At 38.7% G+C, this 23,556-nt stretch overlaps 1 protein-coding gene across 1 annotated transcript; it reads left to right on the top strand.

Annotated features, from left to right (window-relative positions):
* The first annotated feature begins 398 nt into the window (after nucleotides 1–398).
* Nucleotides 399–22,428, top strand: SCGN (secretagogin, EF-hand calcium binding protein). Its single transcript, XM_070942457.1, has 11 exons — nucleotides 399–471; nucleotides 1,258–1,328; nucleotides 7,464–7,556; nucleotides 8,107–8,196; nucleotides 9,755–9,811; nucleotides 10,306–10,383; nucleotides 19,315–19,370; nucleotides 19,606–19,651; nucleotides 19,756–19,815; nucleotides 21,286–21,354; nucleotides 22,300–22,428. Exons 1-11 carry the CDS (start codon nucleotides 399–401, stop codon nucleotides 22,426–22,428), a joined length of 822 nt encoding a protein of 273 aa, XP_070798558.1.
* Nucleotides 22,429–23,556: the final 1,128 nt, after the last annotated feature.

The raw sequence follows: 23,556 nt of genomic DNA, 5'->3' as shown, positions 1-23,556 counted from the left end.
TGCCAACTTTAACAATTTTTGCAAAGGTCAAGTACATTTCCCAATACAATATGTTTCCTCCGTAGCCCCCGGTGGAGATCTTACACTGTTTGCTCCTCCGAAGCCGTCGCAAGTAAGGCGAGGACAACTTAATTTAAAGCACCGGTTCGGTTCCCTTGCTTTCTGTTCGGAGCGGAGTTGTCTGTCACCCACGACCAATTAATCACTTTGGAAACAAGGATCCGCGCAGTTTCTTTGCTTTGCTTTCCCCTCCTCTTCGAGGTCGCTCTGACCGCCTCTCGAAGCAGCAGGTGGGAACTTGGGAGCGCTGGGCGGCTCCACTGTCGCTTTCCTTTGCCAGTCGTCGCCGCGGGTCGGTTCAAAGGCCGCCACCCCAAACTCTGGCCGTCGTAAGCACCATGGACAGCGATCTCCTGCCCCGCTTGGACGCTGCAAGTTTCCGGAGCCTGTGGCAACGCTTCGACGCTGACGGTGAGTGAGAGGCGGAGGAGACTGGGGGTGGGTGGGGGGCGCTGAGGGTTCCTCGGGGCAAAAACCTTAATTTGGGATAAGTCTGTTTCGCTCTTCTCTCGGCTTCCCCGAACGGGCCCTTTGTTTGGTTGAGATTCCCTGCTGTTCGGGATTTTTCCCCTTCTCCTGAACTTTTATCTGTAACCGAAGTGCTTCACTTTCCAATCCAAGATGCCCTGTCAAGTTGCGAACCTTTTTGTCACTGCTTGAGACGATTAATCAATGGATGACCAGCTAGTTTGTTTACTCCTGAATAGTTTTTAATGACTCATTACTCACAGGGACAGTTCCCCCCCTCCCCATGCCATCACTTTGCTGAACATCTAATTCTTGCAGTTTTGTCACATGTCTATGTATATTAACCCTACTACAGCGTGGCTGGAGTATTCTTATTTATCCTTCTTGTTTACTTCCTACTTTTATTGGTATTATTATTATTATCTCTGTAGCTTTGAATGTACACCGAGTGCTTCGTTATCGGAGACATATTCTTGGTGTGTCAAATCACAGATGGCCAAGTAAAGTATTCAATTCAATTAAAGTAAATAAGTCATACATGAGTTGCATATGTTAGAGGAAAATGCTTTAGCAACAGGAGGAGCAGATCCAGGGCTTACATGCGTCTCAGTCTCCTTTGAAATATAGATTTGATCCATTTATGAAATAGGAATTGGTAATGTAAAGCATTGGGTTTGGGATTGATATAATTATTGCGTATTCAGTAATATAGTTTTATTTTATTTTTAGACAATGGTTACATAGAAGGAAAAGAGCTTGATAACTTTTTCTGTCACCTGCTTGAGATCCTGGGCAGTAAAGTAAGTACTCCATCATCTTAATGCTTGACGAACATATCTTTTATTTTATGTACACAGAGAGCATATGCACCAAGACAAATTCCTTGTGTGTCCGATCACACTTGGCCAATAAAAAATCCATTCTATTCTATTCTTATGTGCATGTAAGGATGACACGAACAAAAGCTTGTCCAGCCTATTCCTGGCTGGATTAAATACAGCAGAGCTGAACATCTGTTCAGCTGGATTAAATGCAGCAGAGCTGAACATCTGTTCAGCTGGATTAAATACAGCAGAGCTGAACATCTGTTCTGGAACTCAGTTGTTTACCATGAGCCTCCACCTATCCTCCACTGAAATAGCAGGTTGACTTTTTAAGACTCCCGGTGCAGAACCTTGGTTGTTCTATGCTATGCTTGATCATGATGAGGTTATTTAACCATATCCTTACATGTATCTCCTACTGATTTGCCTGGTAATTCCTACCACTAAAAATCATTTGCTACCCCCAGAGTCTACTTCGCTTCCTTTCAAACAACCTCATTACTGCTGGCTCTGTGTTGACTCTCCACGTTTGCCATCAACCCAGTGGTCATATTTCAAGCATTAGGCTCACCTGTCTTTTTCAGGAAACCATACCACCTGTTCAGTTTGATTAATGAGCCTTGTGTATCTATTGAGTGGATAAAGGGAGTTGTAAAGCAGGTGTTCTATGGCCCATAGAATCTGTGGTGACATTAGTTTTATAGATGTTGTATTCTGGATTCCAAAATAAATTAATACTAGATTTCTTTGGATTTATACTTGGATGCAAAGATCTGTAAATAAGGTACTGTGTGGTTATTTTATTTCAGCAAATGTATTGTCCTTTTATTTTAGTTCTGATTGCTTCCTGTTCAGAGTACGAAAAGAGATACATAGTCTCCCTTTATGTTCTACTTTGCCTGTTCTTGAACATGTAGAGTTTTAATTTAAGAAATTACCAAAGGCATAGCAATATTTTTATTACATTAGCTGTGTATTTATTTCCACCATAGTGAACAGACTTTTCAATTTCTAACCATTGCTTACCGGGCAACCTGTTGAAAAGCAGAAATGAAGGAAAGCTAAATTTGGGGTGTGTGGGTATGTTTAAACCATGTCTGAACTAAGGTTCCACTTTATATGGAATATAAGAATAATTTACAAGTATGTAAATTGAGATAAACCAGGTACAGAAATAGGTTGTACTAAGGACCTTCTCTAAGGTTGCCTAAAATTTTTTTAAAAAGGATCCCAGCTGTTAAACTCCAAACCATTTATTAGAAGGCTACTGTAAGGCTTATGTATGTGATAAGTTATCCTAAATTGGTAGCACTTCAATTTAATTACAACTTTATATTTCCACGTAACACCAAAAAATAAACAAAGGAAGGTTAAAGAAGGATAAATATTAGTTTATGTAGTTCAATTGATAGCTGAATTTTATTTTTTTCTTTAAAAGAGGGGTCACATTTGTAAATATATGAACAGTAGGTTAGTGTCTGTTGCTCTCTCTGGAAGTATATATCCAATTTTATTTTTGATCTCTCTGTTTTCAGAGGTGAGATCTCCATGAAAATTGGCCATTTTAGCTGAGCATGTTTACTATGCTTTACATGAGATGAAATTTTGTAGAAGGAACAATTTTCCATTCCACTGAATGGAATTATAGTATCATTGCAGACATTTCCCCAGTCACAAAGGAGCCAGAATACTATGCTTCTATTTTTCAATGCCTAAAGATTTCGGGTAATCCTATTGCAATTGCAGGATCCTAGTTTGTTGGAAATTTGAGAAGAGAGAAAAAGAAATTGACAGGTGAAAGGAGAATATAACATTTCTTTCTTGTTACATAATGAAGAGCAGGGGTGTCAAACTCGCATTGTCACGTCGTCACGTGACGTATGGCAACTTTTCCCCCTTTCGCTAAATGGGGGGGTGGGTATGGCCAGCACGTAACGATCCAGCCAGTGGGCCGCGAGTTTGACACCCCTGATGAAGAGGATAGGTATTAACTAGTTATGCTGAGAAAAGTTATGTTGTACCTACTTTCTAAAAATTAAAGAACTTGGTGTGAATGAAGGCCAACAGCAGCTAAATAACTGGCAATTATGATTTCATGTGGGTGGGTATAGGTGGATAGAAAAGCCAAATCCAGACTAAATATCTGATTAACTTTGTGACCAACCTTAATAATTAAATAAATGGACAGGCTTGACGAACTTCTGTCTGATAAAATAACTTATACAGGAAGGATTAAGTAAATTTCACCACACCTGATTAGTCTGTCAAGCTAGCAAGGTATATATGCTTCCTCTGCATATCGGTTTGGTAGGCCAGTCACATTTATGCATATTTTCAATAGTTACTGTAATATTAGATATTACCAATGGCTATAATCCGATGAGTGGAGAATGGGAGATCTCCTTTCTTCTTTACAGAGATCTATTCAATCTATGATTATTTTGTAGACTATTTTGGAAACATAAAGGTGATGCAAAGGCACTTACCACACAACCTAGCAGGGTTATTGTGAGAAAGAATAATCAGCTTCTAATTTTGTGCTTTGGAAATTTAAAGGGCATCATGCAAGCAAATAAATACTAATGTGTACACTGAAAGTTGTTTCCGTTTGAATAGCTAACAGTTTCATAATTATTATTTTTAACGTTTCCCTGTTGTTACTTTTCTCCTAATGACCAATGGGGTCTCTACTTGTTGGTATTCTTCCCATTTCACTACTCTAAACTGTTCTCATTTTGTGTAAGCAAAGCCACTCCAGCTGGGAAAACAATAGAATGACAGAATTTGTCAAGCGTGCAAAATGGAAAAAGAGACAATTCAGTGGTTGAAGACAACATGGGGAATTGGGAGGGTGGTTTTTAATTGGCAAGATGCACTGAGGAGTCTGGGAGTTAATTTTGAAATCTGGGTCCAGAGAAGAAACACAGACATCCAGAAATTCTCTTCTTGTGGTTTTCTATATACATTTAGCAAAATTTCATTATATTTCCCTCAGGGTTGTTGAGGGCTCCCCCACCTTCCTTAAAATAGCCAATCTTCCATTTTGAAACCTTGACAGCTCAGCTCAGCTGTTCCTGGTTACCATTTCCATGTACTTTAAAAGGAAAACTAGCTATTTGTTTTGAAATAAGAATAGTGGCTTAACCAGAAAAGTATTTTTCACAGCCTCACTAACAGGGTCACCCAACATTCTGAGTTCAAACAAAACAAATAGATAGGCTTCATCATTTTTCATTTTTCATCAACTGTCAGCTAATTAAGTGCACCTTGTGCAATATCTACCAATATGGAACTTTTGAGCTTTTGAACTCTGAACATATAGATGAATCAAAAACACAATACATTTTTTATGAATATAAACAGTTTTAACACCAATATAGGGCATTGTGTACAAACATTTCTAGAAAAATAGGAAGGTATCATAATCAAGACAAGAAAATTGAGGCTCATACTATGGACAACTTATAGGAGGATTTAAAAGAGAGAGAAATAGGATTCCTCAAGAATTATTATTATTATTATTATTATTATTATTATTATTATTATTATTATTATTATTATTATTATTATATTTAAATTTGTATACCGCCCTTCTCCCGAAGAACTCAGGGTGGTGCACAGCCAGATTAAAATACATACAATACAAAATTTAAAATAATTTAAAACAGAATTAAATCCAATTGGCTTCCCGAAGTATTTAAAACCCATTACCCCTTAAAAACCCTTTAAAAATTTCAAGCCAGCCCAGCTTGCTGGAATAGGAAGGTCTTCAAAGCTCGACGGAAGGTCCGGAGGTCCGGGATTAGTCGTATTCCTGGGGGTAGCTCGTTCCAGAGGGCGGGTGCCCCCACAGAGAAGGTCCTCCCCCTGGGGGTCGTCAGTCAGCATTGCTTGACCGACGGCACCCTAAGGAGGCCCTCTCTGTGGGACCGAACTGGCCGATGGGAGGTTATCGGTGGCAGAAGGTGGTCTCACAAATAGCTGGGCCCTAAGCCATGGAGCGCTTTAAAGGTGAGAACCAATACCTTGAAGCGCACCCGGAAGACCACCGGGAGCCAGTGCAGCTCGCGCAGGCAAGGTGTCACATGGGAGCGCCAAGTCGCTCCCATAATTACCCGCGCGGCCGCATTCTGGACCAGCTGCATAACATGCATAACAGGAACTTTAAGTAAAGAAAATTGCCTAAAGAATCCAGTCTGCTAATGGGTTAAATTTCTTGGCATTTCCAGATCCGTAAAGTGTGGATTCTTTGATGTGAAAACAATCCTGAATGTGTATTTATTTATTTTCCCTTTGAGTTAATTTTGACTCTTGGTGTCTGCCTGGACTAGTTTCTGTGGTTTTCCTGGCAAGACTTTTGGAAGTGGCTTGTCCCTGTCTTTTTTGTAGAGTTGAGAGAGATTAGTTGCTCACCTAAATCCACCCACCTGACTTTGTGCCTATGGCAATACTAGAACTCACAGTCTCCTGGTTTCTAGCGTGGTGCCTTAAGCACTACAACAAACTGGTTCTTGACTAATGTTACTAGAAATCTAATTTTGTAATTGGCTTTAGCTAGATACAATGACATGGTTTAAAATATTGCTTGCAAACAGTAACACTGCTAACATGTTGATAAAATATGTTTAAGTAAAGAATTAATATTTCCTTCAAGTTACAAGTTACATGAACCGACATACACATACACATACACATACACATACACATACACATACACATACACATACACATACACATACACATACACATACACATACACATACACATTCACACACACACATTCAAGGGTAAATTCTTAGTTGGCTACATACCTTTGAGTTAAAACATATGAACTAATTGTTAATTAGTTAGCAATTTTATATTTTAAAAAAAGGAAGCTGATGACTAAAGCTGATGAACTCAGCTGAATATATTCTATTCTGCTATCCCTTTTATAGTATAATTTTCAAAGCCTTAAATGATCTTGAACTCCTTTTGTAGTTTCCACTTGAAAAGTCAAGCTGGAAGTTTAAATTATAATCATAGGTGATATTTTTAAAAATCAACCATGGAAATCAACCCACTTCTTTGTTATACTTTCTGAAAGATCCTTCATTTGGGATAAAAATATCTGAAGGTATTGGGGTTTTCAAAATTCTTGTTTCCATAACTTTTGGAGCATAGACACATTTTAGCAATAGATAATACTCTGGTTTTGGTGTTCTCTTGACTAATTTAAAGGCCATGCATCACATGTTTCGATTGGCTTATTTCATTTCTGTTATCCATTTGTCATCGCGGGACATTCTATAATCAACAATTCTCACCTATTGTTATCCAATGCACTGGGCATGTCATCATACTAGATGGGTCCATGGGTCTCCATTGGAGGGCTCAGGGGCAAATGATGACATGTGTACAATGGCATCACACAAATGCTGTGACTTCTGCCAGTTGTTGGAAAGCAAGTTTGTAGTAGTGGCATTTAACTCATGGTATTATTTTTGATATCATCATGGTTTGCTGTGGACACCACCACTGATCTCCAAGGTCACTTCCAGTCCTTACGTTCAATAATTCTATGAAAGGAAGGAGGAGCTATAAAAATTATGCCTTAGAATGTGGTTCCATATGACACCCTGATGTTTGTGTGACTCTAATTTATGCACTTTTAATTCTGCCTAGGATGAAGCTCCCTTGATTTTGCAGTCAGATATCTTCAAGTTGGGGGTAGGGAGCTGCCACTGAACAACTGTTTTGCTTAGCAATGGAAATTTTGGGCTCAAGTCTGGTTGTAAATTGAGGATTACCTGTAACTGCAGATGCTGTGATTCTCTACAACTTCTTATTCTGTGCTACATATGTGGATATATGGCTGTGTGCTGCTCCTCCATTTACAAATGCCTACAAGATAATATAGCAAGTATATTTAATTGGGAGCCTTCATTAGCAAAGCAGATCAAATTTTTTACTCTTTTAGCTTTAAAGTTGCTCTAAATCTTTTCCTTTCAGTACAGAACACCAATTGTAAGTCTTCCATGGGTGATCTTGAAGAAACATAAAAAGAACATTCTGTTACTCTTAGAATGTCAGTTGTAGCCATAATCCTATCATCATTTTTTTCTGTAACAGAGCACCATTACAGAAGAAAAGGTTCAGAGGATGAAAGAACAATTGATGTCAACCTACAATGTAACTAATGATGGACGCTTACAAATACAAGAGGTATCTGCCTCTTTTCTTCTTTGGGGACTTTAGAAAATAGCATAGATAATTGAACACACCCAAGAGCCAGTTTTAATAATAGAAATGTGTTGTATCATAGACATTGCTGCTGTTTTCTCATTTCAGCCATACCTGATTCCCGTTTTTGGAAATAATCCCAGCAGGAGTGTTCACAAGACATGGTCAAAAAGGTTAAGATCGCGACCACAATGATACGAGATCTGCCCATATTCTTATGTGTGCACTCATGCGATACCCATAAAAAAACAGGAAGAGTTAGAACTCATCGTTGTGGCTGTCATCTTGATTTTTGATGATGCCTACTAGGCAGCCCTAAGTCCTGTAAACATATAGAGAAGGGGCATTGGGCAGATAAAAAAAGTCAGGATGATGCTTATGTGATTGAAGGTCCATTCTTTTTTTACATGTGACACATGTGTGAGACACATTAAAAAAACCACAGGGTCAGCCCTCTTAATTTTTTTGATTGACCTAATATCAATTGAGGATACTGATTATTATACAATGATAATCATTCATGTTATTTTAGCTTGCAAATATGATTTTGACTGAGGAAGACAACTTTCTGCTACTTTTCCAAAGAGAAACTCCTTTGAATAACAGCGTGGAGTTCATGCGGGTAAGAGTTCTTGCTGCATGTTCCAGTTTTTGAAGTAACAACTGTTATTTGTTATTTCACTCAGTCCACTGCTTCAAATAAAGTAAGTACTGGAGGATTTGGTTTTTAAAAACAGAATGTATTTGTGTGATGAGAGGAGCGAAACCTGAGACTATTTCTATTTTTGTCTTCCGATACCAAAAAATACATTTATCTGGGACAAAACAATAGTGTTGTTGGAAAGGAGGGAGGTAAATCATATGTGGGCATGGAATATCAGCAACTTTTCTTCTACAAAACTTCCTTGAGATGCATCTTGAGCCATAGACGCATCTCTTTTTGTGTTCTGTAATACATAATCTCTTATTTGTGTGTGGTTTGCTGTGAAAGTGACAACACATGCTTCTTGACACAGGTAATCATACCCTACCCTACCCTACCCTACCGTACCATACCATACCATACCATACCATACTCCTTCCTGTAGCTGCTTATTCAGTTCATAAATTACAACCTTATCTTTCTTTAAAGCAAATATAACCACAAAAGGACTGTGTGTTTTGAACTGTGAAAATATCAGCCTTTGACTTAAGAAACTGCAGACATCAGAAGGTTTAATGGCTAATCCATGTTTACTTCATATGGAAAGGAATAAAAGCTATGTCTATTTTTTCATGTAGTTTAGTGACCAGATTCCTCTTATGAAAAACATGTTAGCAACATGCTGGCCCTGTGCGCCATAGTCTCTTACATTAAAAAAAAAATAGTAAAAAATAAGTTTTGGTCAATAAACTGAGAAAGACTCAACAGCTTTAACACATCACCAAGAAGAAGCCCAATTCAGCCAGCTTTTGTATGGATACTGATTATTATCAGTAATAGATAATACTATTAATAGATAATATTAATAGTAATAGATAATATTTTATAGAAATTATTATCATTTCTCATCCTGTGAAGATAATTCTACACCTGGTTAGAACAGATTTTATGGCTTATCAGTTTCAGCCTCAAAATGCAGTTTGAGATAAGCTCTCTTATTTGCACAGCAATAACCTGGCCTAGATGTGCAATCATGGAAACCACACGTCCCTACTGAACTGGCATGTCTGTAGCCTGATTTCTTTTCATAGAAAAAAACACAAACAAGTGAGACCTGTAATAAAATAAGATAGTGTAGAGTATGTCATGGACAAAATAAATGGATAGCAAATAAAATGGCGGTTGCACTCTTATCTTCCATGTCTTTGAAATTTTGGGCTCAATTGTGATCAATTGAGGACTACCTGTATATATAATCTTCTTTCTAATGCTATCATTGTTTCTTGTGATTTGGCGACTAAACAATAGACAGTTCCGTGAAATTATGTAACGAACCAGATTAACAGAATATGTTCTATGTTATTTACTTTGGTTTTTTTAGCGATACAACCACTTCTTCAGGCTTCTGCTATCTGAATCTGTAGCACTCTAAAGGTCCTGAGAGAAATCTATCAAAGGATTTATTGGTGAGGTTGTGATGTTAATTCAAGGACATGCCGGTAATTTGTAAAGTATCACACCTTTTTCTTTCCTGCAGATTTGGCGTCATTATGATGCTGACAGCAGTGGCTTTATTTCAGCCGGTGAACTCCGAGTAAGTTCTGGGCTTGCTGGAACTGTATTCAGATGCTGCTTTTGTTATTAGCTACTCTCTGATTACCTTTGCCTATTACCTGTACTAAGCAGAGTTCCAGGTAAGCCACCTTTCCCAAGGTGGCTGCAAGCTGCAATTAAGTTTCCTTGGGGGGGTGGCAATTGTGGATAGGAATGAGACCCCAAAATGAATAGGCCCACAGCATGTATATAGAGAAGACTTGGATGATCTGTTTCCCCTTGTGGCAATATTTGTGGGTTAATTTTTTTTTTTTTTTACCTTTGTAGAGGAGCTATTTTCTCTTTAAAATAGTGGAAACCTGCTGTGCCTATTTTCAACTACAGAAGGCAGAAATGCCTCTGGATTCTGGAAGCCAAAACAAAGTTGGTCATCCATGAATTATGCATGAGATTTGTATGAATCAAGCTCTGAATCATGCATATTGTTCCAGGATAAAGCTGAAATGTAACTTCTACCCTCTTTCCTGAACTTAGGACTTTCTGCAAGATCTGTTTCGGCAGCACGAAAAAAACGTTTCCAAGGCAAAACTGCAAGAATACACCGATACCATGGTAAACTGAAATTTCTTAACTATTATTCCTAGCATTATAGTAATTCCTAAATCTCCGAGGCAGCCTGAAGGATTTTGACACTATTTGGATGTGTGCAGCAAAGGATGAAAAAGAATATTATACACAAAGCACATAGGATTTAAAGATCATTTCAAACAGCAATCTTCTATCTTCAGAAATATAATGCAAAGGGGAAAAATGGAAATGGTAGAGCAAGAGCAAAGAAAAAATGAAGTAAGGAGAGAGCTGAGAAGAGGGTTGAACTAGATGACCTCACAAGAACCTTCCAATTCTGGAACTCTATATTTTGCCTTTATTTGACTCAGAGACCTGGCACATCCCCCACTTGTGCCCAATAATATGTCATTTTTAGACACTGTGCTTGAGGGAAAGTGTCATCTGCAGTCAGTGCATTTTTAAGGGGGTGCTTCCCAAATCCACATAACTTACCCAAAATTGGGGAAAAGTGGTTTTTCTTTCAGCAGGGATACACAAACTCATCATCCAATCCCAATAAGTCTTTAAATAAGACCTTTCTGATAAAAAGGATATCAGTAAAAAGGATTTACTGATAAGTGGTTTTGGGTAAGGAAGGAAAGAGCTCGGGAAGTCCTGCTTTAAGGAGGCTTGGTAAGATGTTGAGGAAGGATGCTCATATTCTTGTTCTAAATCAAAAACATTCTTTCAGCTTTTGGGGCTGCGGCAACAGCTTGAAAGTGTAAAGGGTGAATGCTTTGCAGAATGTCAGCAACCAAAAGTAAATTCTCAGATGCAGGATATTAATTGAGGGCTGGCTCTGCAACCACATTAGTCCAATGTTATTGTTATTATTTCATCTTTATTGGCTGCCATTATTTCCATGCTCAGTTTAAAGTGTTGGTTTGGCTTTTATAGTGCTAACAGCACAATATATCTACTTAGCATTAAAAGCCACTAATTTCAATGATTTTATATTCAAGTGAGTGCATATAGTTTACCATCTAAATGGCCTAAGTATGTAAGCCTTTTCCATTTCAATATTTCTTATAACCTATTTTTTAAAAAGCTCACTTGGAACCAACGATCAGGAACACTTAGCCCAAACACATGTTTAGTTTGTTTAGTCCTAGTAATTTTGTTCATTGTGTTTTCTTTCCATGTACCTAGCAATTTTTGAGATATTTTATCTCAGTTTTGTTGAACTCAATAAAATATTATATACATAAAAAGTTTCCTGGATTAAGGACTAAGATTATTAGCACACAGAGAGAAGTCTTGAATATCTTCTATTACCGTATTTTTCAGAGTATAAGACGTACCTTTTTCCCCCAAAAAAGAAGGTGAAAATCTGGGTCCGTCTTATACTTCAAATGTGCCACGCCCAGCTTCTCAAACGGGGGTTTCAGAGGCTGAAAAAAGCATCAGAAACGAAGCGTCAGAAAAAAAGCCTCCAAACAGAGCTTCAGAAAAAAAGCCCCCAAGCAGAGCTTCAGAAAAAAAAGCCTCCAAACAGAACTTCAGAAAAAAAGCCCCCAAACAGAGCTTCAGAAAAAAAACCTCAGAAACAGAGCTTCAAAAAAAAAAAAAAAAAAAAAAAAAGCCCCCAAACAGAGCTTCAGGAAAAAAACCTCAAGAACAGAGCTTCAGAGGCTTTTTTTCTGAAGCTCTGTTTCGGAGGCTTTCAGAGGCAGAAAAAAAAGTTTTTTCCGAAATGGAGTTTCAGAAGTTTCAGAGGCAGAAAAAAAAGCAAAAAAAAAGCAAGGCACAGAGCTCACAACCAACAAACCTGTTGCTAAAATTCACCTCTGGGAACAGCTGATTAGGGGTATTGCGGGAGGCTGATCCACCCACCAATCAGCTTTTTTCTTATTTTCCTCCCCAAAAACTAAGGTGCGTCTTATACTCCGAAAAATACAGTACATTTCACATCCAGAAACAGAACAAATCTGTAAATAACCATTGGTTAGATGGTTATTTTAATTAAATTTAAATTTTAAACTGAGCAAGCAAACTTTTTAACTTAAAGGAGCAGCACACATGCACAAAATAACCCAGTCCTTTGCTAAGATCATTGGAGGAAACTTTTCTTCTCACGTTTCAGTGAGATACATATGGTGATAATTCAAAGGGTAGTTTTTCTAGTAGTGGGCCGCTTGGAGATCCAGCAATAGTGTTCCTCCAGCTACTAGGAGAGCATTCCTTAGCAAATCTTTATGTGTCAGTGGGATCAAAGGATGATGAACAGAGCCATAGTACCATCATCCTAGGAGTGTTGATCAGCAAAGAAAAAGGTTTCGCTGCTGAACTAAAAGGTCCAAGTTAATATGGCTGCAAGTCTATCACCCAGTACTCACTATGAGGGCATCATGTCCTCTAAGCATAATGCAAGGGTGTACAAATCCTCTTTTTATTTGTGGCTAGCTAAACATGTACATTGTCCATATTGAGTGGATGGGAATTGAGAGTATTTTGAGGGTGCTAATTGGCTGATGAATTGCCAAAATATGTATTTCCCCCAATGTCAGTGTGACTGATGCACTGGCAATCAAGGCAAGTCTGATCACATTAATACCGTATGTCTCCCTAAAAAAAGGAAACTTAATTTGTAGAAGTTTGTCCTTGCTGATGTTGATGAAGATTCTCAGTAATCCAGGTAGAATTGTAGCATTGCTGATCTTTCTAATAGGGCTCTCTATTGCCTTTCTAGCAGTGCAGCTCTCTATAAATGCTATCTCCATCAATTTGAGCATCCAGCTCTGTCTTGAATGCCTTACAAACCATTTAGAATTAGATTTGATGGCCAAGTAGTTGCTAACTATGACTTTTAAAGTACCCTGTTATTTAGCATTCTGCAATTCACAAAGCTACATTTTGTCTATGCCACGTGCAAGGAAAGCTCATTGCTGGGATATTCATCCGCAAATCATTCTACCTACCTTGCCAAAATAATCATTTCCAGACTGAGGCTATTATTATTCATTGGCTAAAATAGCAAGTCATGATAATATCTGTCCAGCTGTCAGCAATGGGCTTTCATTTCCAGTAGACAATCTACTTCCATCAGATATAGCAGTACCTTTTAGCTATGTAAAAGGTAATTTTTTAACCTTTTTAAAATGTGCAATTTAAATAAAGGGGGGGGGGAATCCACATGCTATGGATTAATTCTCAGCTACCTGGATGATGAGAATGTTCTCCATTTTTGTCCAAATAGTTGAAGAGTAATTTAGTAATTTAGTTTATTGGATCCCTGAGATATAAAATAGCGTTTGAATGGTAAATTGTTTGGGTCCTTCATAACCCCATGGCATCATCTCTTTAGCTTTTCTTTTAAAATTATTATAGTGCAGTACGAGACCACTTCCTATGCATCTTAATACATTAAACCCATCAAAAAATTCTGGGAAGAGTTTTCAAAGAAAAGGGAAGGGTACATGAGAAAACAATCGTGCTGTCAGCATTCCAGAACGACCCAACTCCAATTAAAAACTCTGAGACAAGCTTCATCTCAAAATTTTCATTTATTGGAATAGGTATACTGTCACATCTGGGAAAACCCAAATCTGAGAGTTCCGGGTTTCCCCTCAATAAATCAAAACCCCATATCCAGCCCCTGCACCCATCAGTCCATCACATGGCCCGATCACCATCCTTCCCAACTTGAGAGACCTCTGCAATCACTCCTCCTCTAGATGCAGGAGCACCATGACCTTGACCAAAAAGAAGAATATATTATGTCTAACAAAATCCACTCTATCAAATCCCACCTCCTCCTTTCCCAAGTGCAAGAAGGTGGCAGCGTGGAAGCTTCCAAAGCTGACACATGCACTTTGGGACAGGTTGCTAAAACACAGTTTAGCTAGCAGTTAAGGCATCAGACTAGAAACCAGGAAACTGTGCATAATCCTGCCTTAGGCATGAAAGCTAGCTGGGTAACTTTGGGCCAATTTCTCAGCCCAAGCCATTTCACAAAGTTGCTGTTGTAGGGAATATGGGAAGGAAGGAATATTAGGTACACTTGCCACCTTTAATTATTTATAAAGATAATAAATATGGGATCTAAATGATAAGGAAGGGCACGGTGGCCTAGCAGTTACAATACTGGAACTTGTCAACCAGAAGTTTGAGATTCAAGTGCCACATAACAGAGTGAGCTCCCATTCTCGCCCCAGCTCCTGCCAGTTTGAAAGCATGCAAATGCAAGTAGATAAATAGGTACCACTTCAGTGGGACCTATTCAGTGTTCCATGTGCTTCAGTGTAGAATCATGCCGGCCACAAAAACTTATTTGGATAATGCTGGCTCCCTTGGCTAAGAAACAGAGATAAGCATTGCCCCCTAGAGACATGATTGGATAGGGGAAACCTTTACCTTTTTATAAATGATAAAAATAAAAAGAAACCTGGTCTCTCTGCAGGCTACATGTTTTTCTTATTGTAACAGTTATGACAGGGGACTGTTGCTTTCAGTTCAGTTCAGCGACTAATGATAAAATTGACAAACCTAAGTAAATCTCAGCAAGAGGAAAGGACATGTTAGTTAGTTAGTTAGCTAGTTAGTTTATTATATTTGTATACCGCCCTTCTCCTGAGGGACTCAGGGCAGTGAACAGCCATGGTAAAAAATGTACAAGAAAAATTAAAAGCTTACTAAAATAATTCAGTCATTCGGCCAAATTTAAAATATCCAACTAAGATCATTTTAAAACCCCTATCAAAACCCAAATTAAAAAACCTTTATCCTGTCAGTCCAGCTTGCTGGAATAATAGGGTCTTCAGAGTGTGACAGAAGGCACGGAGGTCAGGGATCCTTCGTATGTCTGGGGCAGTTCATTCCATAGGGCCAGGGCCCCCACAGAGAAGGCTCTCCCCCTGGGGGTCACCAGCCTACATTGTTTGGCTGACGGCACCCTGAGGAGGCCCTCTCTGTGGGAGCGTACTGGTCGGTGGGAGGCAATCGGTGGCAGAATGCGGTCCTGTAGATAACCAGGTCCTAAACCATGGAGCGCTTTAAAGGTGGTAACCAACACCTTGAAGCGCACCTGGAAGACCACCTGGAGCCTGTGCAGCTCGCGCAAGATGGATGTTACATGGGAGCGACGAGTCACCCCCATTATTACTCGCGCGGCTGCATTCTGGACCAGCTGGAGCCTCCAGGTGCTCCTCAAGGGGAGCCCCATGTAGAGAGCATTACAATAGTCCAGCCGGGAAGTGACGAGGGCGTGAGTGACTGTGTGCAGGGCGTCCCGATCCAGAAAGGGACGCAACTGGGAGATCAGGCGAACCTGATAAAAGGCCCCCCTGGCCACGGCCGTCATATGATCCTCCAAGGACAACCGTGAGTCCAGGAGGATGCCCAAGTTGCGAGCCCTCTCTGAGGGCTGTAATGAGTAAGATTGACTGTTTATCGTCAATTACCTATTTCACTGTACATTGTTATAAAAGAGAAATGAAGGCTTTTGAACTTGCCAGAGCTTGCCAAAAGAAGAGAAGAGAAAAGAAAGGATGTGAATTGTAGAAGAAGCTAGGCTCATCCCCACAATAGTAAATCACGATTCATACAATGGAACTGGGTGATGATCTCAGACAATGAACCAGGTGCAAGAAAAGAGACAATAAAACTCTCATCTCATGCAGCGTTGGTATGATTTCACATGTGGTTGCTGAAACGTCTTGCTAGAAATGGTCAAAGGCTTGTAATATCTCATTATTTCATATGATTCAGGCATTTTCATAGACAGCATGTGAGTTTTCTCATCACTATTTTGAAAATTTGGCAATGCCCTTGAGATTCTGGTGAGTGGGCACTGCCTCACCAACCCTAGTTTTCTGTCTTGGCAATAGTAATAGCACTTAGACTTATATACTTATATGCTTCATAGTGCTTTACAGCCCCCTCTAAGCAGTTTACAGAATCAGCATATTGCCCCCAGCAAACTGGGTCCTCATTTTACCGAACTTGGAAGGATGGAAGGCTGAGTCAACCTTGAGTCGGTGGGCAGTGGGCAGAGTTTGCCTGCAGTACTGCATTCTAACCACTGCGCCACCACCGCTCATTCTGCCAATCTGATTACTGTTAAAAATTCATCACATGTCAATTCCAATAGATTGGCGAAGGCTCCAATAGAAAACGGAGTTGTTTTCCCAGTTCGGTCAGGCATCTCAATTAGTCATCTTTTTTTCAAATGAGGCCAGGTGTATCCTTACGTTGCAGTTGATAATTGATATATTTCTGATTAATAATCTAAGTTCAGTAATGTTTCAACAATAGGAACTGTTAGAAAGTTAGGGATCTCACTTTATCAGAGCTTGACTCCTCCTCCAGTTGAGGATTTGTGTCAGGGGTGGGTTCTATTTACCTTTACTACCGGTTTGCAGCGGGGCCGTGCACGTGCTTGCTTTGCTCGCTCGCGCATACACTCTTCTGCGCATGCACAGAAGCGTTTTGATGACGTCGGGGTCAGTGGGTGGAGCCTCCCGCCGGTTTTACTACCGGTTCTATAGAACCAGTGAAAACCGGGGGCAACCCACCACTGGTTTGTGTGGCACATGTTGAGTGGGTATGAGGGCGAGATCATGAGGTGCAGAAACTGGCAATTTGTAAGATGCAAAGAGAAAGAGTGAAGCTGCTCACTTGATCTTGGGAACACCTTTGTAGAAGGACTTTTCTAGTTACCACTCATAGACTGTATAGTATTTGTAAATAAGCTTAAGTCTCCATTTGGCTACATCAGGGGTGTCCAACCTTGGCAACTTTAAGACCTTTTTGACCTGTGGATTTCAACTCTTAGAATTCCCCAGATGGAATTCTGGGAGTTGAAGTCCACAAGACTTAAAGTTGCCAAGCCTGGACACCCCTAGTCTACCTTGTGCACTCGTCTGAGAAATCATATGCTGTAGGAGTGCAGGGTATTGATTTTGAGATGGCACTATCTTCTAAGCCACTGAGCCTGAAGATTACAGGATAGAAAGATGAGATACTATGCAACATATGGATATAATCATATTTCTCCACCCCTCCTGGGGTTTTTTACAGCTTTCCTAATGGTAGTATTAATAAAATAAAGATTAAACATTATCCTAGTTTTGAATATTTTAAAACTGGAGCTAAGCTGTGCAGTTTGCCAAATCACTTTCCCACATAGAAAAAATTAAATCCAGCTTCTCAACCTCCTTTGATTATAGTTTATTCCATTCACTATTTCCTTCACTCTTTCTTCCTTTCTTTTATTCTGGGAGGGGGGGAAACATTGCCCTCCCCCTTTTTTTTGCTGTTTTGTGACATAATGGCAGGAAAAGGGCAGAGGCCGGGGCCAAAAGTCAACCAACCAGCAAGAAAGAAAATGCTAAGAATACAGTTAAGCTTAATTAGAATATACTTCAGAGAGCAGAGAAAGCCTTTTACATTAATAGATTTTGATAGAGATCAAAGAGACTGAAAGAGACTGAAATTTCTTAATTAAATCTCATTTTTACACAGACAAAGCTCTTTGGTAGTGTCAAATGTTTTTGGAAGGTTCAGCAAGATGATAGATAAGGACCATTCTTCTGATGGCCTATGGCAGGGCTCTCCAAACTTGGCAACTTTAAGATCTGTGGACTTCTGGACAACTCCCAGAATCCCTCAGCCAGCCATGATGGCTGGGGAATTCTGGGAATTGAAGTCCACAAGTGTAAAGTTGTCAAGTTTGGAGAGCCTTGACCTATGGTTTCCAAGAACAAACTCAGAAGACCTGCTCCTGCAAACCTCTCCCCAATAGTGCTCCCCCAATGTACTAGAACTGCTTCTATCAGAAATGTTGAGCTGCGGAACTCTTGGCCATGTTGGTAGAAATGTTTATTTTTATCTATCTATCTATCTATCTATCTATCTATCTATCTATCTATCGAACATGTATAAGATAACAGATATAAGTATAAACATGATTATGAATACAGGATAAGAATACGAATAAATGGGGGCAGTAGGACAGGGACAGTAGGCACGGTGGTGCATGCCCTTTACAGACCTCTTAGGAATGAGGTGAGGTCAACAGTAGACAGTCTAAGGTTAAAGTTTTGATGGTTTGGGGAAGAAAACAGAGAGTCAAGTAGTGCATTCCAAGCATTGAACACTCTGTTGCTGAAGTCGTATTTTCTGCAATCGAGTTTGGAGTGGTTTACCTTAAGTTTGTATCTATTGTGTGCTCATGTATTATTGAAGTTGAAGCTGAAGTAGTCTGGGAATTGTTTTAGTTTTAGTACCTAAGGATGAAATTCTGGGGCAGCCTGCTGTTGACATCTTAGGCCTACAGTGTTTACATAGGTACTTATCCATGACTCCCAAACAATACATAATAAAGTCTTCCCATAAGGATATCAGATGCAAAATCCTAAATTTTCAGCACTCCCCCTCCAATTGTTCCTTTGCAACTTACATTTACTTGTTGATTTGTCTCTACAGTTTGATAAGGCTTAGTGTTAGGGTTACCCAATTATCTTATCCTAAAATTACGTTCTTCAGTTTTTTAGCCTATCTCATCCTCAAAAGCTTTTGAGCTGCAGGTTTATACATGCTTTCCAGAGACCAAGCTCTACTGAAGGTAGTAGCACCTTCTTTTGAATCAACCTAGATGTTTAAAAAAATTCCATCAGTTGTTAGGGAAAAATTGGAAAGTGGGAGAAAACAGGTAAATATTTTGCTTACGTATTCAATGCCCACTAGCTGAAAGAAGGATCACAAAACATTATTTTAAAGTTATGACTTGAATAATCCAAATATCCCTGGGAGAAATCTATGGTAGACTCATTAACATCTTTGGATCACCACATAACCAACCATTTGTCTGCCTACTGTCACTCAAAGTAATTTGAGCGTATCATTCTGATTAGTAAAATGCTATTGGTTTGGGGTGCTGAGTTTTTTTTAGCTCTCCCAGTATTAATCATTTCACTTCCACTATTTGCTTTGTAGATGAAGCTCTTTGACAAAAACAAAGATGGCCGGCTGGATCTGAATGACCTTGCAAGGTAAATATTCGCAGTTTTGATTCTCTTGGAGTGGCTTCAGCAACTTACCTCCTGTTGTACAGTTGCTAAAGGCTCAGGAAGCAAGGTGACAATACGCGGTATCACAAACTACTGTTTCCTGAAATGTCTGTTAACTTCCTGTGAAATCTCCTGTCTTTCTGATCTGTCAAGCACAACTGTCTATTTCTGTGGAAATGAAGTCTCAGAAAATAATAGTTTGGCTCTTTCCACTCAGGATTTTAGCTCTTCAGGAAAATTTTCTCCTTCAATTTAAACTGGATGTAAGTACAGTAATTTGCAGAGAACTTGATTATTCTTTTTTTTCCCTCTAGTTCCCCCCCCCCCCGAAAAAATTAATTCCTCTTCTACATGTTCTTTGATTTAGGCTTCCAGTGGAGAAGAAAGAAAAAGAGACTTTGAGAAAATCTTTGCACACTACGATGTTGTAAGAGTTTTATTATTACTATTTGGGATTACTGACCCTGCAATACACCAAATGATAGAGTCCGTTTTATGAATGCTGTCCTTTATTGGAAGACACTCTCAAATACTCTATGTCTAGTTTAAAGATAAGTTAAAGATAATCTATGAAGAGGAATTTCCCCATCATTAAAGAGTCCTATTTAGTTGCCATGCAAATCATGGGCGTTTGTCGGTGTCCTCATGCAAATGTAATTTCAATTGAATTTACAGAATTCGCACTATTTATACAATTATTGCTGATGTGATATTATTGTGACCAGTCAGTTAAACTACAAGTCACTCCGTTATAATTCTTCACGAAGTGTAGAAAAATGGATTTTGCTTTATTTAAATTATGGTAATTATTTTTAAATGTAAGTGTGTGTACAAATCCATGTGTACATGCATAGTTGCAGAGATTATTATAGCAAATGGGTCAACAGGGCATTATCCAAACAAATACTGCTCTTAGCGGAGGGCATTTTCTGCCTTCCAACACTTAAAATGTCAAAAGTAATTTATTTTTTTAAATTTGTTAGGGCTGTGCAAAATTTTTCAAAGAAGTATTTGGCAACAAGCAAGAATCTATTTTGTAATCATTAAAGCAAGAGGTTTTGTTTTTTGTTTTTAGCAAGGCTCATGAGTTGCTTCAGAAGCGGGTTCTGGCTGTCTTCCATTCATAGTAATTCTTTTTGTCCTCTAGGTACAAATGCAGATAATTCTGGTCTCTCACTGTAATACATTTTAGCCAAGTACAGATGAAGACTATCCAGGGGTGTCAAAGTCACAGCCCGCAGGCCGGATGCGTCATGCACTGGCCACGCCCACCCCTGGTTTACCAAAAGGGGAAAAAAGTCACGATACATCATATGACGATGACGTGACAACGTTAGTTTGACACCCCTGCTATAGGCAATGGAAAATTTCTCTATCTATGAAGGTTTTCATAGATGTCATATTTCATTTCATTTTTATGGGTTGGAATTGCATAAAGAATTTCCACGAATAGATGAAGATCTCTAGCTTTCAAAGCCAACTGTTTGCAAGAACAGAACAATAGAATTATGTAGAGGAGGCCAGCATACTTGTTTTTGTCCTTTTGTTTGCACAGACAACACACATTTAAACTACTTGTAGAAAGTGTATGACTCTTATTGATCTGGTCCATGTGGTGGAAAGAACTTGATGCTCATATCCCATTAGTCTCTAATATGCCACAGCTCTTGTAAGATTTATGTGTCTATTTGTTCTCAAAGCTGACAGGACAGGATTAAGGCAGTAATTTTTCCCTTATGGATTCTGGTAATTTTCTTTTTTTTTTTCCTATGAGATCCTTCTTACGGATATAGCTTCCAAGATTGAGTATATTATTGCTAGAAAGAGGAGCAAAGCATGTAGATAGACATGTCAACATTTTTACTCCACAAATGTACATGATCTTTATATATTTCAGAGTAAGACAGGAGCTCTTGAAGGTCCAGAAGTTGATGGGTTTGTAAAAGACATGATGGAGCTTGTCAAGGTAACTTACTGTTATTATGTTTTCTGCCCGTTATTTTTTAACCAAAGTTGCTCGCAGTCCTAGATCAATTAGTCCTCCTGTGAATGTTTCAATTCAACTGCTTAATGATTGAACAAAATAAGCTGCTTAGATTGTCTCTTTTATGGAAAGTGAAGAAGAGAAGAATGGGAAAATGTTATGCAACAGGAACTTTTGCATACATTACAGCTTGTCTTCTTCAAATTATCCATACTTCCTCAATTACTGCCCTTCCCCATCCTTCCTCCCAGACATAAATATTTGCTGGTAATGTACTAACTGTGTATTTCAGTTCCACAGAATATATTTCTTCCAATCTTCCCCAATCTGATAACTTCCTTTATGCTGGATTACACCTGCTATTACCCTCAAAGATCAAGCAATTACCTATCTTTGCTAAGGATAATAGGAGTTAAGGTTCAAAACATCTGGAAGAGTCACAGTTCAAGAAGCCTGTTTCATGTTATGTGTTTTTTTTTTAAATTAAATCTATCACCCTGGAGTACAACTCCATTATTTCTCATTATCGCAGCAAAAGATACCGACTGGATATAACCTTACTGGGCTAGGAGGCTAAATAGGGTCAAACCTTGCTTATACTTAAATAAGGGACTTTGAAGGAATAGTTGCAGGCTAAGCTGGGAAATGAAGAAACAACATAGAAGAGGCAGAGGAAGGTTCTGGGATAGATTGTTGTCATGCCCACTGGTGTGTAATGCATCTAGGCAATGATGTGTTTTTCCCGTGTTGTGTTCAATTTTATGTTATTTTAATTTTTCTGTTGTATTGAGTTTAACTTAAATTAATCAACTCAAATAAATAAAGTAGGTGGGCTTAATGCTAAAAATGACTATTTTGTTCTCCAAAGTGTGCTTTTATCTCTTTCTTTCTTTCTTTCTTTCTCTCTCTCTCTCATTATTGCTACAGCCCAGCATTACTGGTACAGATCTGGATAAATTCCGAGAGATCCTGCTTCATCATTGTGATGTGAACAAGGATGGAAAAATTCAAAAATCTGAACTTGCCTTATGTCTGGGGATTAAAAGTACCCCATAGGCATTAATATGTTTTTTTCTATGATTTAACAGCTTTTTTTTTTTGTTTGTGAAAACATTTGTGAAACCTTTTTCAGTACTTTGTAATAATAATCTGCTACTTTAAATTTAGAAGATAGGCTCATGAAGATTAAGGATATTCAATTAGCAAGTATGTAGTCACAAGTATGTATTCAGATAGAAAATGTGATGAGTAGCAACTGGTTCTGTGTTGTTCAAAGGAGATATTACCTCTCATAGTCTTATACATTTTGGATCAATGAGAAAGTTCTGTGATTGCTGCAACAAGAAACGTTTCTGCTGTTTATTTTGCTTTTAATGTTTTAATTCCCTCGACTATGTCCTTCATCTAGTGTTCCCTTTGTTTTGTCCCTTCCTACTTTCAAGTACAATAGAGGTAGTCCTCAATTTACAACTGTGATAGAGCCTGCCCATTATGGTCGTAAGTTGCAACATTAATAAAGTGGGTTATTATGTGACCAACCCAATTTTACAACTTTTTTGCAGCAGTCGCTAAGCAAATGTGAACCCATTGTTGCTATGGGATATTTTTGCCAAAACACACAAATAAATACCAATTTTCAGCAAAAACATCATAAATCATGGTCGTGTGACGGTGAGACACTACAAGCAGCCATAAATGCAATGACCCAAAATGTGGTCACTTGGTTGTGGGAGAAGGCAGCTGTCAAAACTTTGGAACTTTGTCATAATTTCTAATGATCGCCAAGTGACCAGTTATAAGCTGAGGATGACCTGTATGGCCTTTGAAACTGACACTGTTGGTTTTTTTTTCTAAGAACATTTACAGAAAAATAAAGCACAACAGTTGATAACACAGAGTACAACTGGAATGTATATTATTGATTATGTATCCATAAGTTCCTGGGTATATTATGTGTGAAAATCTTTGTCTTTTTCATGCCCTATCTCCAAAGGCAGGAGATTACATAGCTGGGAATTGTGAAGGTCTGTTGGGAAGCAACAATGAAAAGTATTGCTTCATAAATATTTATTTTTAAAAACTATTTCATTTCCCTACCATTAAAAGAATTCCAAAGTTTGCTTTGGTTTATAACATATATAAAAGTAAATAAAAATAGCTAAAATGCTCCTTCGCAATGGTCTC

Source organism: Pituophis catenifer, unplaced genomic scaffold, assembly GCF_029215685.1.
Source record: "Pituophis catenifer annectens isolate HBS135680 unplaced genomic scaffold, rPitCat1.0.hap2 SCAF_3, whole genome shotgun sequence".
Classification (NCBI taxonomy): Eukaryota; Metazoa; Chordata; class Lepidosauria; order Squamata; family Colubridae; genus Pituophis; species Pituophis catenifer.
Note: the sequence above shows the minus strand (reverse complement) of the source record. Positions and strands in the feature narration are given on the sequence as shown.